This window comes from Nannospalax galili, unplaced genomic scaffold (genome assembly GCF_000622305.1).
Source record: "Nannospalax galili isolate Female #2095 unplaced genomic scaffold, S.galili_v1.0 scaffold1362, whole genome shotgun sequence".
NCBI lineage: Eukaryota > Metazoa > Chordata > Mammalia > Rodentia > Spalacidae > Nannospalax > Nannospalax galili.
Genome location: NW_008347579.1, coordinates 1,136,688 through 1,154,177, shown reverse-complemented (window position 1 = coordinate 1,154,177; position 17,490 = coordinate 1,136,688). Strand labels below are relative to the sequence as shown.

Sequence of the window (17,490 nt, the reverse complement as noted above, 5' to 3'; positions counted from 1 at the left end):
CTCCCTCCCTCCCTCCCTCTTTTTTTGTTTAAAGGCCTATTTAGTTTAATCTGTGTTCCCCAAATGCTCTGTGTATACATCCATCCCTTGGAGCCTGGTCAATCTACTCTTTAATGTAAATGATTTTAATATTAATTTAATGTAAGGATTAATGTACAAACATTTGATGTTATGATAACAAAACATGTTACTCTAAGAATGTTAGCTTATTTTTTAATTTAAACTTTGAGATATAAGCCCGATTTTAATGTTTTATACATGAAACTGAATGGTTTTGATTTAATGTATTTCACTTTACAAGGGAAAGTTCCATTTTTGGCCACTTGGCAAATTATGGATGAAGAGCTGGGGTTCTAAAAACCACTTGCTATTTCTACAACATGGTGTTAAAAGGATAAATTGTATGTTGACTGCCGTATTAGCCACTGCATTTGTTTATATTAGTATTGGTTTTGTCAATTTTGATAAGTATGAAAATACTATAATTAGAGCAGGTATCAGTTACAGACACAATTTTTAATATTGTAATTTTAAAGTTTGTTTTTTAAAATATTTTATTTTATGTGTATGAATGTGTTGCCTGTGTATATGTAAGTGCATCTGTGTCGTGCAGTGCCCATGGAGGTCAGAGAGAGTGTCAGATTTCCCTGGACCTGGTGTTACAGATGGGTTTCAGCAAGTGCCCTTAATCACTGAGCCATCTCTCCATACCTCTGTCTTTTTTTCAAAGTTTTTTTTTTTTTTGAGAATTTTATAAACGAGTACTGTATTTGCATCATTTGCCGTTTTTCCCTTTCCCCTGAACAGCCTCCCATTTTTTTCTTAAATTCATGACCTATTCTTTAATTATTATTATTATGCACACAAACATATGCATGCGTACACAATCATGTATGTATGAATGCATACAGACAAACTTCTGGATCCGTTTAGTGTTGCTCATCTGTACACATGCTTAGGACTGACAACATGGGATAATCTGTTATAGCAATGGCCCTTGGAGAAAACTGATTCTCATCTCTCAGCAGCCATTGATTACCTATAACTCTTCATCTTGGTATCTGGTAGTGGGGCCTTGTGAATCCACATTGGCATGTTGACTGGTGGTGTCATTATGCCAGTCTTGTTTAGACAACCACATTGTTGAGATTTCAGGGATGCAGTTTCCCTCTTGTTTCTAGAAGACAGTTTCCTAGCATGTATCTTTTGTTATTTTGACAGGGTCTCCCTAAGTCCCAGCCTGCTTGGAAGTCACTATATGAAACAAGCTGACCTCCCATTTCATATAGAGCTCTGCCTGTCTCTGCCTTGGGGGGCTGGGATTAAAGGCATGTGCCACTTGGCCTGGCATCTAGTATGCGTCTTGTTCTTCTCCCTCTTACAATCTTTCTGGCTCCTCTTCTGCAAGGTTTCCTTAGTCTTAGGTGTGGTGTTTGTGGTTGGGCATCCCACGGTCATTTATTCATTTCATTTTGACTGCTTGTGGAGCTCAGTAACTTTCTTCCCTACCTCCCAACCTTCCCATGCCCTCCCTCTCTCCCCTTGCCCTCCCCTCTCCTTTCCACGCCCCTCCTCTTCCCTCCTTTTTGTCTTTTTTTTTTTTTTGAGACACTCTCCCTGTAGCCCAAGCTGTCCTAGAACTGGATCAGGCTGGCTTTGATCTCACAGAGCATCTCTTGCCTCTGCCTCCTGATTACTGGGATTAAAGTTAAAGGCATGTGTCACCTCACGTGGCTTAACTGTTTCATTTTTCATACATACAAGAACACTTTTTTCTTTTAAAAACCATTTAACTTCAAGAAATTATACTCTTTAACAATTAACTTAAAATGAACATAATTTTGATGTACATATGAAACTACTGTATTTGAACATTTAAAATGTTGATGTAAAGGTAATATTGTCCTTTTGTTGTTGTTGTTGTTGTTGTTGTTGTTGTTGTTCAGCTTGACCTTTAGCTAAGTCAGACTGGTTTGGTTTTTTTTTGTGGGTTTTTTTTTTTGTGGTTTGTTTTGTTTTGTTTTTGAGTTTCTGTGTAGAAACCTGAGATGTACTTTTACAGGAATTACTTGATTAGTTGAATTCATTTACTAAATATGTGAAAGTAAAAATGCTTGATTCCTTGCTACTTTTTAGAAGTTATAACTGAATGTTGTAATGCTTAATTTTAAATATTTTGAGGTCAAGTGGAGAAACAGACAGTTAAAGTAATAATACCTGTATTCTATGATTGTTTAGAATTTAAGAACTGAAATCAGAATGCACTGATTCTTCGACTTTGGATACTTTTGTTTCCAAACCTACAGAGTAGATTGCACATTCCTTACTTCACAGAGTTCTCTCAGGGTTAAATAAATTAGTATGTGAAAAGTATTTAGCCCAGTTCTTTTGGCAGTAGTGAATACTTCATAAGTGTTTGTTCTTTCTGGTACTGTGAAATGAGTATGTGAGAAAGCCAACAGAAATCAGATGAAGAAAGTATCCAGAACAGGAATGGGATGAGCCTTGGATTGAAGTCTCCAAGGGGGAACAATGTAAGGACAAGAGGAACAGTTTGCAGTAGATAAGGTACAGATGCTTAATCATATATGGCAAGTTTTATAAGATGACAGAATTTTATCTGATAAATTGCAATGTGAATGGGCAGGTCCAATTTTAGCAGATGGTTATATACATTTTAAGAAAGTTGGATTTCAAACTAAAAGTGATGGAGAGGTAGAAGAGCTGTAGCAAGGGTGTGAAGGTGTGTGGAGAGAATACAGAAGTCTCTATCACCTGGTAACTATGACCAGCTTGTTAGGAGACCAGTCTAGTGAATTAAGCCAAGAGGAAAGGTAAGAGCACATTCAATATGGCATTTCAATGCTCTAAATATATTTTAAAATCATTAATTTTTTTTAACTTTTACAAAAACTTTGTTGAGAATTTCATACATGTATATAAGGTATTTTGATCAAATCCATGCCTACTCCCTCCCCTCCAACATTCCCGCCTCTGAGGAGGTAACCCTAAAATCTTTTAAGGATTAGATACAATCTCCCAAATACTTTTGACATTTTTGGCCTTTGGAACAGAGTGTGTTGCTAACAGGCCCAAGGACATTTTGACTTTTAGCATTTAATTTTATAAGTACTATTCAAAGACATACTTAGTCATTTGCATATCATGTGCAAAATTGCCTGGAATATTTATTCCTCATGTTTTAATCAGAAAACATTTTATTTTATCTTATAAAACAATTTTATATTTCAGCATAGATTTTGAAAGACTATTTTATCAGTTATATACATCATATCGAGTACTATGTTATGTTTAGAAAGTTTATACTTATCTAGGATAGATTTTCATACTTGATCTTGGCCAGTAATTCTAATTAAGAGCCCCCATTTTCTTATACTTAAAATTTAAAATAAATAGGATTATAACCTAATGTGTTTTCAAATCTTGCTTAAACATGCCGAACTTTTTAAAGACATGACTAGTTACCTGTCTTTGATTATGTAATAATGCTTTTATATCAGCATTTTGAAATGCTATAGTCCATCCAGCAGCATGAAACACACCCTTACTTTCTGCTTATTAGATGAACTTGATAGTTTAAGCACATCCCTTACACCATATTTTCATTCTGTTTATCTCTAGTATTGTATCAGAATTTATTATGTGTGGCAAGCTGACATTTTGCACAAACACATCAATTTGTCCTTTTAAAAAAGAACTTTTTCAAAATTTCTGACATTTTGGGTAAATATCATGTTATTAATTTATCCAGTTACTTCTCACAAGTTTTAAAAATCAAATCATACTATTGGAAATATTGAAGAAAATTAATTCATAAAATAGAACATATGCTAAATTAGTGTGTTTGATTTGAACATATTTTCATTACATGCATTTAGGTATGAGGGACAGAATAAATTATTTTCACTTTAACTGTAGTTTCACTTGTGTTTTTTATGGAGTTGTTTTAATTATTGGAGATTTTAAACAGTTGAGAGAAATTAGGATATTGTAAAATGTTACCAGGGTCTTTCTATTGATTTAGATAATATTTTTTGAATCATCATTGTGTAATTTGAATGAAATCATTGAAGGGTAGGAAATTTTATAGGTGCAGTTATATTAGCTAATATTTTGAAATTCATCTCAAATGCAGGTTATAAAAAACATAATATTTTTATTTGGCATGACCACAGAAAGTAAATGAAAAGCATTGATTATCTGTAAAGAGCCATGTTCTAGCTATGCTATCAGCCAATAGAACTCTTTTTAATGAGATATTTATAGATTTTAGGGTCAGAAATATTCCATATCCTGATGAAATACTCTCAGGAAAACTACAAATTTAGTATATTGTTATTATTGATTTGCCTCACTGTTTTTCTAAATGTAATCAGCTAAATAATCATTCTTCTAAAGCAATCTCATTTGCTTTTCATTGGTATAGAAATCTTGTTTTGAATCTGAACATGGTGCTTACTTATGATCTCAATATTTTGTATATAGAGGCGGGAGGATTAGGAGGAGTTCAAGGTTATCCCTCCACTTCCCTACTACATAGGAAGTTTCAGGCCAGCATTTTCTACATGAAACTGTTCAAAGGAGTGAAAGACTCAAGGAAAGAGAGTGGGAGGGAGGAAGAGACAAAGGAGGGAAGGAGAGGAACAGAGAGAAAGAAAACAAGCAAGCAAGAAGGTTATGTTATAAAACTCTCATTTCTTAAATTGAGTAACTGAAGTAAAATATGTTTTTTTGATATCTGATTTCAGAATATTTTATAATTAAAATTAATATCTATGATTTAGAAATATATACTTGCAGACATAAATATTTCTCATAGCTTCAAATGCACAACAAATAGCAATATTAGCTCAAACTTTGATTTTTTTTCTTCTAAAGCTTTTAGCTATATAGACGCTTATAGGGCTGGTAAACCACAATAGAATTCTGTTATAGCTACTGGAGTCATGCACTATTCCCATCTAAATTAATTGTAACATAGTTGGCTGTTCCTACTACTTATGTATCAGCTAATTAAAGGAATGCCAAGTCCTTTATATGTTGAAGATGAGTGTTTAAAAAAAGATTTTAAAGGTTAAGAAATGTTCCAGAAAGAAAGTAGACTTCAGTGATGTTGGTTGAGTATATGGAGGTTGGAAATATGATGATTAGATTTGGCAACATGAACTTTATGAGTAGCTTAAAGAAATGTACTTTCAGTGTAGTGATCGTGGTGTCAATTTAGGATTTTAACAGTATAGTATAAGAATAATATGGACCTTGAAGAACTATAGATATATTTCAACCTGGACTCTCAAGATATAATAAGCCAAAGCACAGTAATCAGGAACTTAGAAGATTTGAAGAAATCTGTGATCTATAGAATATTGACCATATAAACTACACAGAAACTTATTCTTCAAAAACCCAAATGTGGTATTTGGCTATGTTATATAGTCAAGTAAAATTCAAGTAAAACTTAATTTTAAATGTAACATAAATACTGGAAAAAATTTAAAAATGTAGTGAATGGGACATTGCTAACATTTTTTTTTAATATTCCTGACTTCCCACATTAAAATAATTAAAGCAACTGTACTGCAACATAAGACACCAGTTGTGACAAAATTCAGTAGTGCAATGTTCTCATAAATGCCCAACCCGGATAAAACATAATATGGATAAAACATAAATACAAATTCTTGTGGTATTTACTATCTGATACCACATTACAGTGACTCTATCTTATAAAAATGAACCTGACTCTTAATACCTGTTTTAAGGCCAAGAGCAGACTAGGAGTTGCTGAGAAGCTGTTCCTTCAGATTGCTCTTGGCTCTGTCCCTCAAGGTGTCTTTGTTTTGTTGAAACAGCCTGTCCAACATGAAATGGGGAAGTCAGAGCAGAACTGGCTTATAAGGGAAAAGTTTCCTGTTTTTCATCCCTTGACCTACATTTCTCTCATTGCTTTCAGTGCCATAAGTACTGTTTGAAACACTTGATTTGTAAACAAACACATAGCTATAAATTATTTTAAATGAAGGGCAAGGAAGATTCATGGTCAATTAAGGTCATGTGTCCAAGTCACAAGAGAAATACATGGTTCAGTGAGCTTGTCTACGTTTAGAACAACTTAACTTTTTGGTTGCAAGATTAATTAAAAGTCATCTGTCCAGAGCATGTTCGTATTGTAAAAGTCATTACCACAGGTTCTGATACCAGTATGTGTGTGGGAGCAAGAATAAAGCGACCAGAAAACCTTTAAGCTCCAAATACTGTTCACTGGAAGAACAGAAATTGGTCTGAATACCAGAGTAGATACAGGCGTGATTTTTCTCACTCTTAGAGCAGATGAGTTCGAAGGATCCTTGAAAATTCCAATACATGCTGGAGTTCTAGAACCACATGAATTTTCAAAAGTAATGTAACAAATTCAGGCAGGTACCATGTGTCCGAGAAACTGTTAGACATGAAAATCAAAAGTAAACAGAACAGGGTAAATAGAGCCAAAGGAAGGAATATCCAATTAAAGTGGGAGAGGGACACAGCCAGGGAATCTTAACAAGTAGTGTTATTAAGAAAAACAAACATATTCATTACACTTAGGCATTCAAATACTGTTCTTGCTAATTTTTTGTGTACTACCAATTTAATCCATTATGATCATTCTGAAATCTCTAGCCTGTATTGATATACAGAAGATTGGAGCTGTCTTAATTTATGTGTAAGTAGTAGGAAAAACCAACAATATTACAAGAAATTTAGATGGGCAAAGCACATTATTCACACTGGTATTTTCTTATGCTTTACCTGCCCAATGTGAATCCATATAGCCATAAACATTAGAAGAAAATAATATTTTGAAATAAGTAAGCAAAACAAATACTTATGTAATAATAGCTATACTTTTCTAAGAATATTTGCTTAAGTATTTGTGGAAAGTTCTCTAAGTTATAGTTAAGAAGTAAAGCATTAGAACCTCTAAAAATTATATGTTCCATTTGCACTTGTTAATGAAAAAATATGAAAAAATTAAAAATGAATATTATTTTGATTTTGGCTTGTATTTCAAGAATAAATTAGAGGTAACATTAATATTCCTTTTCGGTTTCCTTTGTAATAGTAGGAGATAGAAAATAATCAGATAAACTTGTGACTGTTAGAAGATGGTTTATCTCATCTAATTTCTATCCTCTTTTTTGTTGTTTTTCTAATAATAAAATGGCTCTGAACTTACTTTTAGATTTTATTTCTCCTGTGTCTGCAGAACAAAATTGGCATTGTTTCATTTTCCATGTTTGTAAATGCAACTTTTCAGTGAGAACCAAAGTAGCATTTAATGTATATTCTTGATTATTTAATAGGTATCTCATTTTAATATATTTAAACATGATTTTCTTCCTTTCTTGATCTTTATATGTCTTCCTTGCAATCTGTAGAAACAGCATCTGCTCAGGTACTCTGAGCTTTTTTCCACATATTTACTAATTTATGCAAGACTTTACTTAAACCCCTTTCACCCTTTCCATCTAGACATTCCTCATTACTGTCTGAAGTTATTATTACCGTCTATCTTAAGCTGATTTTCTTTAGCACAATTTCAAGGTAGTTAATTTCTTAAAAATCATGTAGGTCATTAATTGCCATATCTAGAATTTTCCTAGCGTGGATTTAAGGCGTAAATGTCAGTTTTTAAAAAGTATTTATGTTTCTGTTCTTACCTGAGGCAAAAAAAAACAAAACAAAACAAAACTCAAGTATTCCACTTGAGTTTGTAAATCTAAATCCAATGGATTGTTTTATTATAAAGGAAAGTAAAATAAATATAAACATGTAAAAACCCTTAAAAAAAACCTTTTTTTTTTTTTTTTTTGGTCTTGGGGCTGGAGAGATGGCTCAGCAGTTAAGAGCCCTGGCTGTTCTTGAAGAGTATCCAGGATCAAATCCCAGCATGCACATGGTAGCTCCCAAGTAGCCATAATTCTAGTTTCAGGGGATCTGGCATCCTCAAAATTTTTTTTAGTCTTTTAAGATATTTTTCTTCTTTAGCCAAATATACCAATTGTGTTTCTTTAGTTTGTGTATAAATGCCTCATAAGTCTTCGATTACTTAGAAACTTGTTGAAAATGAATGTTACTATACTTAAGCTTGCAGGTGTAGGGCAGAAATATCACTCAAATCACTTCAGTTCTTTATTTTAATATCAAATACAGGCTAAGCATGTAGGTATTTCTAGTAGTTGTGTACCTGCTCAGCATTCCAACAGACATGATTTCAGTCATGGTATTCATACACACACACACACACACACACACACACACACACACACACACAGAGTAAGTGGAATACCTCTACTCAGGTACTGCATTGTTGCCCCACACTATATAACACTTCCTTAAGAAAAGTGTTACAGTGTACTATCTATAATGTTAACTGGAGAACCACTTTAACCCATTTGCTGTTTCACTTTTCATGATTTATTATTAATGTGAAATTTTAAAGTGAAGTGACATTTTATATGTTGAATGCAGACAAAAATACTTGTATGTGTGCAATCCACTTTCATAGATAAAGATTCATAGGGGAAAATAATCTCCTTGTTTTCTAATAATAGAGTGTTTTCTGTTTTTTTTTTAAACAAGGAATTATTACTTGTCTTAATAAATCCATTTTCATTTTTAGATGAATATACTCTTGTAAATTTCAGTTAGACATTTAATGTTATAATATTTCACATCTAACTCATAACTCACATTTCTGTCATAATTTTATGGTAGGTATTAATTATCTAATGTCATAATTAATGTAAAGACCCTTTTTAATAGTTGAATATGTTCATTCTAAGGAGTTTTCATGCTATCACATATTTGATTTACAGTATGGTGAGCCCAGCTGTTTTTTTAAACATATTTATTTATATTATGTATGTTTATATGAATGTATTGCCTGCATGTGTGTAAGTGCACCCATGTCGTGCAGTGCCCACAGAGGTCAGAAGAAGGTGTTGATCACCTGGAACTGGAGTTACAGACAGTTGTTTGCTGCTTTGTTGGTGCTGGGAATCTAACCCGGGTCCTTTGCAAGAAGAGTCAGTACTCTTAGCTGCTGAGCTATCTCTCCAGCTTGAGTTCATATGTTTTGATTATTCTGAAATATGATATTTATAAATGCTATGAAACATCACCACATTTGTTGAAGAGTAAGTTCAGTTCAGTAAGTTTCAAAGTTTCTTTTATTTTTATTTTTCAGATTGCATTTTCACAACACAATACAATCATGGATCTTGTGCAGTTTTTTGTCACCTTCTTCAGGTAATTGCTTTTACTTTGGTCTCTTTTACCTATATTCTGATACATATACACACATATATATGTCTTGTCAGTCTAAGAATTTTTCAATTATGTAATCTTAAATATATTCCATTTCTTGATTGCATATATGATTCAATATGTTCTATACAGCAGAGGAATTCTACATGAAATGAAATTGTGTAAAATTCTTGTTATTGTTATTCTACTTAATAGCTAAGACATTCAGTATAAAAATAATTTTGCATTCCCCATTATATAAATAATTAAAGCCCATTTTAATTAACGAAATTGACAGCATATGTACCTTGTCAATTCTTTTTGTCTGGCATTCAATTATTTATGAATAATTATCACATGCGCTTAGTGATGTGCTAAAGTGTGTGGTGAATAGGAAACACATGTAATTCTTGCCCTAAAGGAGTTTCTAATCTGGAAGTTCTAAAAATGACTTTGAATAGATAATTATCCTCCAGATCAATGATTATGTGACATGTTTAATGGAAAAAAATTTTAAGAAAAAAATTGCATAATTAAACAACTTTGGGAAATGCTCCTGTACGCTAAAGCTAAATGCGGATCTTTGAGCTGATTTTCAACTGGCTTTATTTCTCTGAGTTTTCAATACGCTGGAGGACAAAGTTTCTTTCTAAAAGAGAGGTAGTGTTTGTAGGAGTTTCTGGAAGCATGAAAACTTTCAGGGACACTTTATTTTCATTCTAATACATTGTAAATAGACATTGAGTTTGGAGAAGATGTTATAAAGTGTCTGTGTTGTGGGGTCTTAGGTAATTTTTTTTCCTAAACATTGTCTTGAATGTGTGCAGTTTATGTTGGTCCTTTGGGTGACATGTGTAAAGTGGACAAATGTGACTTCTAGCAGACCTAACCCCACATTACAACATGCAACATTGAAATAGAGTGCAGTATGACGTTTCACTTCCTCTTACCATCTTGTGTGTGTTTACTTAAGACTTGAAGAACTTGTGTCACTCAGTTCTTGGGATGTGATATGCTGTCCATATTCCTGAACACCAAGTGATCATCTTTTATTGGTTATCTTGTTCAGTTTCCAGACAGTACTTGGGCTCCTTTTATCTTCTCCACTGGAGTCTTCACATTCTTTCTGTTATGAGTGAGATAGTAAATTTTTCAAATGTGTTTGTGTATAGTCTCCTTTCACTGTACAACATGGTGTTATAATGCTGAAGTAGCCAGGAACTAGTATGGAAATGAATGGGAGTGGCAGAGAGCCAGTAGGACATCTGTTGGCTGAATTTATTCTGTGAACATAATTTTCCCAACCCTTGAACTAGCTTCTTGCCTGAATCCATTTAATGACTAGAAACTCACCATCTCTGCAGACAATATTTTCTATCACCCAATAACTAAGTGTTCTTTATAACTGAGTTGAAATTTGTCTTTCTATAATATCTCATTTGATTCCTCTCTAGGGGCTCATATATAACCTCCTAATCTCTCATCTCCACTTAGAGCCTTTCAGATTTTTTAATTCTTTTCATCAATTTTCATATTCTCTGTTCATTTATCTCCTTCTTTGGTCAAAATTTTTGCCATATTAGTCACTTTGCTCTGAAAATAAACATGTTTGTCTCTGCCTATTAAAAATTACCATTTGCTGTGAATAGATGTAGGAATAGTCACACTTAAATTTGTTCCTTAAAAATTATACTTGAGAAACATCTTCAAAATATTTATGTTTTTATACTTTAGTGTAAAATGAATTTTAAGGATATTAACAGTATATTAATAGAAAGCACTGGAAGTTAAAATTGAATGAGCCTTAATGCATTAAAATAAAGCACTTTTTGATGCAAAATAGTGTGAATGGACATATACTAAAAAGTTCAATTGTCTGTAAAAATTCACAGTTGAATGTATATGTAAATTATTTAAGTGTTTAGGGTTTTGAGCTTCTAAATTTGTGTTCATATTTTAGTTCAATAGTTCTTTTATTAAATAAAAGGAAGCTAGCTTAATGTGCAGCATATGTTAGAGATGATCCTATTTATTAGGTTGTCATGGACAAAGTGAAATAAAATATTCTAATCACTGTGTAAGATCAAATATATTTGATGGGCTCTTTGTCATTTAAATTTCTTCCAGCAGTGAAATGTAAATTAGATAATTTAAAAATCATTTCATTGTTAAGAAAAAGCATGGGCAGAATATTATGAAGTATATTAATTATTTATTTTTTAGAAGGCTATTGCTAAATTTTAAAGGAGTTTTGAATAAGGTGATATTTATGGACGCCCTTCAGTCAGGCTGTCCTGCTGCCATCGCTGTTTCTAATTCAGCTACTGGGGTTGCATGTGAGTGAATGTGCTAGCTCAGTTAGTCATCATTCTCTGGCGGCCAGTGCTCAAACTCTGGCTTAGTTTTTTACTACTTTGTTTTGGAGACTTCTAGTGGTAAGTATAATCGGTCCAGCACTAAGGAGATCATTTGTTGATGGCTTCCCTCTGATCTGAGCTTTTTATGCCATCGCAAGTTGGTCACCTTGCTTCTCTAAGTCCAAGTCTTTTCATATATATATAAAAATGAAAGGATGTTTCATTGCTGTTAGGGTATGTGATGTAATAGTAAATGATTATAAAAATCAAAAGTATATAAAATGGAATAGCAAATGTGTATGAATCTTAAAATTCTGAATTAAACAGGTTAAATGGGGATTGGTGAGTACATTTTTAACGGTGGCACTATTTATGACTATATCATTAGGCATAGTAACTACCTCAACCTCGTTGTAGCAGTTTTAGAAATTGTTACTTGGGGGCTGGAGAAATGGCTCAGTGGTTAAGAACACTGGCTGTTCTTACAGAAGACCCAGGTTCAAATCCCAGCACCCACACGGCAGCTAACAACTGTCTGTAACTCCAGCTCCAGGGGATCCAATGGCCTCTTCTGTCCTCCACAGGCATCGCACGACACGTGTGCACTTACCTACAGGCAGGCAATACATGCATACACATAAAAATAATAAATAAAATATTTAAAAAATTGTCACAAGGTTTTACTTACTGTGATTGATTTTATTCTTCAGGTGGGCATATCATGTAGCAGCTATTCAACTACATTAGTTGTAATCATACACTTAATGACTGGGAAATTACTACTAAGTGGATTCATAGACATTGTTGTCTTAGTATGAATAAGAATCTTCTAGAATTTGTAACCTGTCCTCATCCTGTTGGATACCCCAAATACAATAAAGAGGCATGATGACATTTTGAGTCCTTAGGTTTCTGTGTCCTTTCTGATGTCATATCTGATATGATTTGAAATGACTTCTTGTTCGCCTTGTACTGTGTATCTATCCATGCATATACCTGTGTGCAATTACTTTTCAGCTTGACACAATCTAGAATCACTTGGTGTAAGGGACTCTTCAGTAAATTGTTTAGATGAGGTTAGCCTCTGGGCATGCTTGTGGGGGAATTATCTTGATTACTTTTATTTGGGGATAATTTTCTCACTTTTCTAGTTGATTCAAGGTTCTTCTTTGGACAAGACTATTTAGTCAATGAATTCTGGATTTTCATATGTGCTCATTTGGGAATTAAGCAGAGGATCATCACTTTCTAGTGAAGCAACTTGTGTTCCTTCATCTTTACTTAAAACCTGATTCCAGAGCGCCATTGCTGGCTGCCCACCTATTTGCCCATCCTTCAGGATACAATGCTTTATTAGCCATCCCTGTAAACCTTTGTGGAGCACTCCTATATTCTTGTTATCCTAATTATGCTGATTGTGGCTCCTGGATTCTGATAGTTTAGTACTGACATATGTCCTCTATCACTTGGGGAACCCATCAGATCATGGCAATTAACTCTTCTAGACCTAAAACTATCCTCCATTCAACTATGGCTTGAGGAAGAATGCCAAGGAGAAAGTTCTTGATGCATTAGAGCCTCTCTCAGTATCTCATACCGAGTTGCCTTGGTGATGTTGTAGCCTCTAGGCTCCCATAAGGCATAGCTGCCAGGTTGTTCTTCTGGCCTTACATCATATGTCCACTTCAGCACACTCCCTGGGTTTCTTGAGCTCAGGGAAATTCAAGCATTTCAGTTTCACTTTATATTGGTCACTGCTTTTTCCAGCCCCCCAAGAATTATTCTCTGTTTATTGTATCCCCTGGAATCCTTAGTAGGACTTAACATTTCCTTTGTTCCTAAAAGTTTGCACTGAAATCTCTGAATTTCTATTTATCTCATTTCTGCATTGTCTCCCCTGATCAGATATCTCCTAAATCCAACTCTGTTCATATTCCTGTCCTCTTGATAACACATAGTATAAATTCTTGAAGTTCTTTCAGGTATATAGTCTCTTGCTCTCTTATCTGGCTTTCTTACCTGGCTCTTTATTGACCTGACATTCAAGGAAACCCAGTAGTAGTGGGTTGTGAAGAGAGAGCCTGCTGCCTCAGAGAGAGGACAGAGGGCTCTCAGTGTCTTCTGAGACAGAGTGCTGGTTTTCTCTAGGGAGAAGGGCTGTAGAACCACCATTCTCAGATGCGTCCATGCAGTTTTGTCCATATCTCAGCGGTCTCCAGTCTTCCTAACCATGACCTTCATCTTTGCATAACAAAAACTGAGCATTCTGTTATCCCTTGAGGCTGCAGCTCCAGGATTGCATCATGTCTTCACTGCTCATCCACCATCTTTGGTGTTGGTTCTTCTATTGTCAAACAAAAGAGCTTCCCTTAAGGCCCCTAGACCTTTCTTGCTCTTAACTAGCAGTATTCACCTTTTCTCTGTCAGTACTCTAAAGGTCTCAGGACCACCTAACAGTAATGCGACTATTCTTCTGAAGAATGTTTTTCCCATATTTCATATGCCTCAACCACTGTACCTGCAACAGTATTTCCTTCAGACACTTTTTAAGTCACTAATGGTGAAATCTTTAACAATTTAAACCTTATGTAAGAGACTTTGTGTTTTACCTGCCAACATGGATATTGCCTTCTTAAGTTGCGAAGTGGAGACCTTCAGTCCTCAGAGAAGGAAACACCAGTGTAGATTTTGGCAAGCAGAATCTTAGAAAACTCCCAGGAAGGAGCATTGGGAGGAACAAAGCGAGAGCTTTCACTATGTAGTGCTGGTTGGCCTTAGTGGAGAAAAGGAAGACAGGTGCATTGGAGTTCATCAGAGGCCTTTTCTACATCTATTGAGGTGATCATGTGATTTCTGTCCTTGAATCAATTAATATGAAATATTACATTTATTGGTTTGCATTTGGTGAACTGTCTTTGCCTCCTTGAAATGAAGTCCAGTGGTCTGGGCTTTTCATGAGTTTCAGCATATGGCACTGGTTCAGACCAGACTTCACCTTGCTGAGCATTGTTTAGGTCTTACTCAGAGTTCAGGCTCCCCAAACCACATCTAGAGGTATTTTGCAGTCCAGGTTTCAGAGTACAGTCCAGTGACATTTGCTCTGGATTCCTGAGGTGTGAGGCTAAGGGAGAGAACATTTGTCTGTAAAGTTGCCAAACCGCCACCTCAATAAGCAAGTTTTTTTTTTTTAATTTAAAATTGACAATTTCATAAAGGTATACAATATATTAAAAACATACTCACTGTTACCCTCTCTTATCTCCCCTACTCCTATGGACACTCTTGTTCTCCTCACCTGTTCTCCTTCCTGCCTTGTTGCCTTATTTGTGTGTGTGTGTGTGTGTGTGTGTGTGTACAGGTCTTATGTAGGTAGCTAACACTTCTGTAGGTTTGACCATGTAGTTTAGGGCTGAACAGTCAGCAAGTCATTTATTCTGAGCATTTTGACCAGTCGTGAATATCTGTATTCAGCATTACCCTCTGCAAAAAGACCAAAGCAGATTAAAACACCAATTTAAGAGGTATAAATATAAATATTTAGAGATGGCAGTTTGGCTACATATCCACTTAATATCAGCAGTAAGCTCCCCTCTAGGGCTTGCAACATACCCAGCCATATGTTTTGCCCAGGTTTACATTACAAAAACTGTATGCAGCAGGCATCAAATCCAGTCAGAAAGTGGTTGGGTATCTCCCAAACAGTTGTGCCACTATTTGACCAGTGAGAACATCTTACCTAGCTGGTTGGTATTATAGTACACAGGACCACAGCTGGGTAAGACAAGATGTTGTTGGTGGCTTTTTTCCCCCTGTAGACTGAATAGCACCTTCAGGCATGTCAGCACTAGTCATAGAAGTGGAGCCTTCCAGCTTAATTTATCAGTTTGGCTGTGTACCAGGTGTGTGGTGTCTTCAGCAATAGGGTTTTACATCTAGTTCTGATGTGTGACCAAGAGCAATGACAATAGCCTTCATTGTTTACTGAGCCTCAGAGGGCTCTTTGGCCAACAACAAATGGGGAGATAATTCTACACCTGACATTGGACTTTTTAAAATAATGTTTATAATTGTTAATGGCTTCCCAGGAGCAGGAACATTCATTCACACAAAGTACCTTCATTCTAACTCTTTAAAAAGTAATTTAATTTTTAGTTACCTTATAAAGTAGTTGATTTCTGTATGGCTTTTCCCTATCCTAAGTTTTGGTTGACCCCCACTTCTCCATTCTTTCCTTAACCCCATTCCCCTGCTGCACTCCCATTTAAACCTTTTTACCTCTAGTTTTTCCCTCAGCTCTACTTTCACATCATATGTTTTACTATATACTGCCCCCAAGAGTTCCCTCTTACTGTTCCTGTTTTTTAAAAATGGCATCTTTTCCCACCTCTGTGAAAGGTGAGTGCCCTAAAGAGAGGGATTTTCTTGAACTTTACCTCCCTCTGTGAGTGTAGCTGACTCATATAATTTTTGTCTCCCTGCCTCCCCCCCTCCTTAAAATGTCTAATACTAAAAGTATGGTACAGATATTTGGAGGTTTTCTTTGCTGTGCTCTGACCCTCTGTAGTTGGACTCCTTTAGAACCTCTGAACTTTATGACAGGAAATTAAATGGAAATTTACTGATTGTTTTTTCCACTCACTGTGATTATTGATGTGTTATGGTGTTTCTCCATCGAATTTTCATTTTTTTACAGTGCTTTTTCAGGTCATTGTGTGTGTGTGTGTGTGTGTGTGTGTGTGTGTATGTGTGTGCATGCGTGCTCCCCTGCCCTGTTTTGTGTTAAATCGAATGAGCCCCTAGCACTGGTTCCTTTTGTTGCTCCTCCTGCACTCTAGGCCCTATACATAGAAAAGCACTGGATATCTTTGCAAGCTTCTGCTTTACATATCATTGCATAATTTTTAACCTTTCTTCTTCATTTCTAATTTTATTTTTAAAATATATTTGTAAAGATCTGTCTCATATATTTCACCCTTTTCAAGTATACAATTCTGTGATTTCCCCACCACTATCACAATCTGTTTTAAAATATTTTCATCACTCCAAAGGAAACCAAATACCCATTAATGGTTATTTCCCATCCCTCCTAATTCTGGATTACAGATTTTCCTGTTTTGGAAATTTTGTATAAAGCAGGGATCTGTTGCTATGTAATTTTTTGTAAATGGCTTTTGGAATCACAACAACATTTTCAAAATTTATTTGTGATATAGTGTGCATCACTACTTCATTCCTTTATATTGCTGAGTCATATTCTTAGTGTCTCCATAGCTTTCTTATGGAAGAAAATAAGTGTCTATGTTCCAACTGCTCATGTAATCTAATGTATTATATGAGAATAAACTAACGACAGTGCAAATTTTATTGCAATTTAAGCCAGCATTCCACATCTAATTTACAAAGCTGATGTTTGGAGCATTTGGCAATAGCAGACACCTTAAAGAGTGAGTAACTTCACACTTCCCTTTAAATACTCCTTAACACCACAAAGGCCACTTGCTCTACAGGGAGTATGCTGTCCATACTTGTCTTTGCAAGGTTCTCTAGCTCAACTATAGCTGTTGCTATCGGCCTGACTAAATGTTCCCAACTTAATGTCCTGCCAACCTTAATTATATCTTCCATCAATGTATTGTATTCAAAACAGTTCAAGTAATTTTTAAAACATGAATTCTGTGACCCCATTATTTAAAACTTCTTTTCTCATTTATGATTCAAACATAGCTTCAAGTTCATGTGTTACCTGGTCCAATTATCTGCTTCACTTTATGTCAATAGCCTCAAACTTGCAATTTCAGTTACTTTCTCCTTGTGCATGTGGTAG

The 17,490-nt window shown here is 34.9% G+C and overlaps 1 protein-coding gene across 3 annotated transcripts in view; it reads left to right on the top strand.

Moving 5' to 3' along the window:
* Atrnl1 (attractin like 1) overlaps positions 1-17,490 on the top strand; it is a gene marked incomplete at its 5' end in the record, with an annotated part of 630,201 nt that overhangs the window by 209,889 nt on the left and 402,822 nt on the right. For all 3 annotated transcript variants that reach the window (XM_017800920.1, XM_008844317.1, XM_017800921.2), the window contains 1 exon segment: positions 9,251-9,312. In XM_017800920.1, coding sequence (XP_017656409.1) covers positions 9,251-9,312 — 62 coding nt within the window.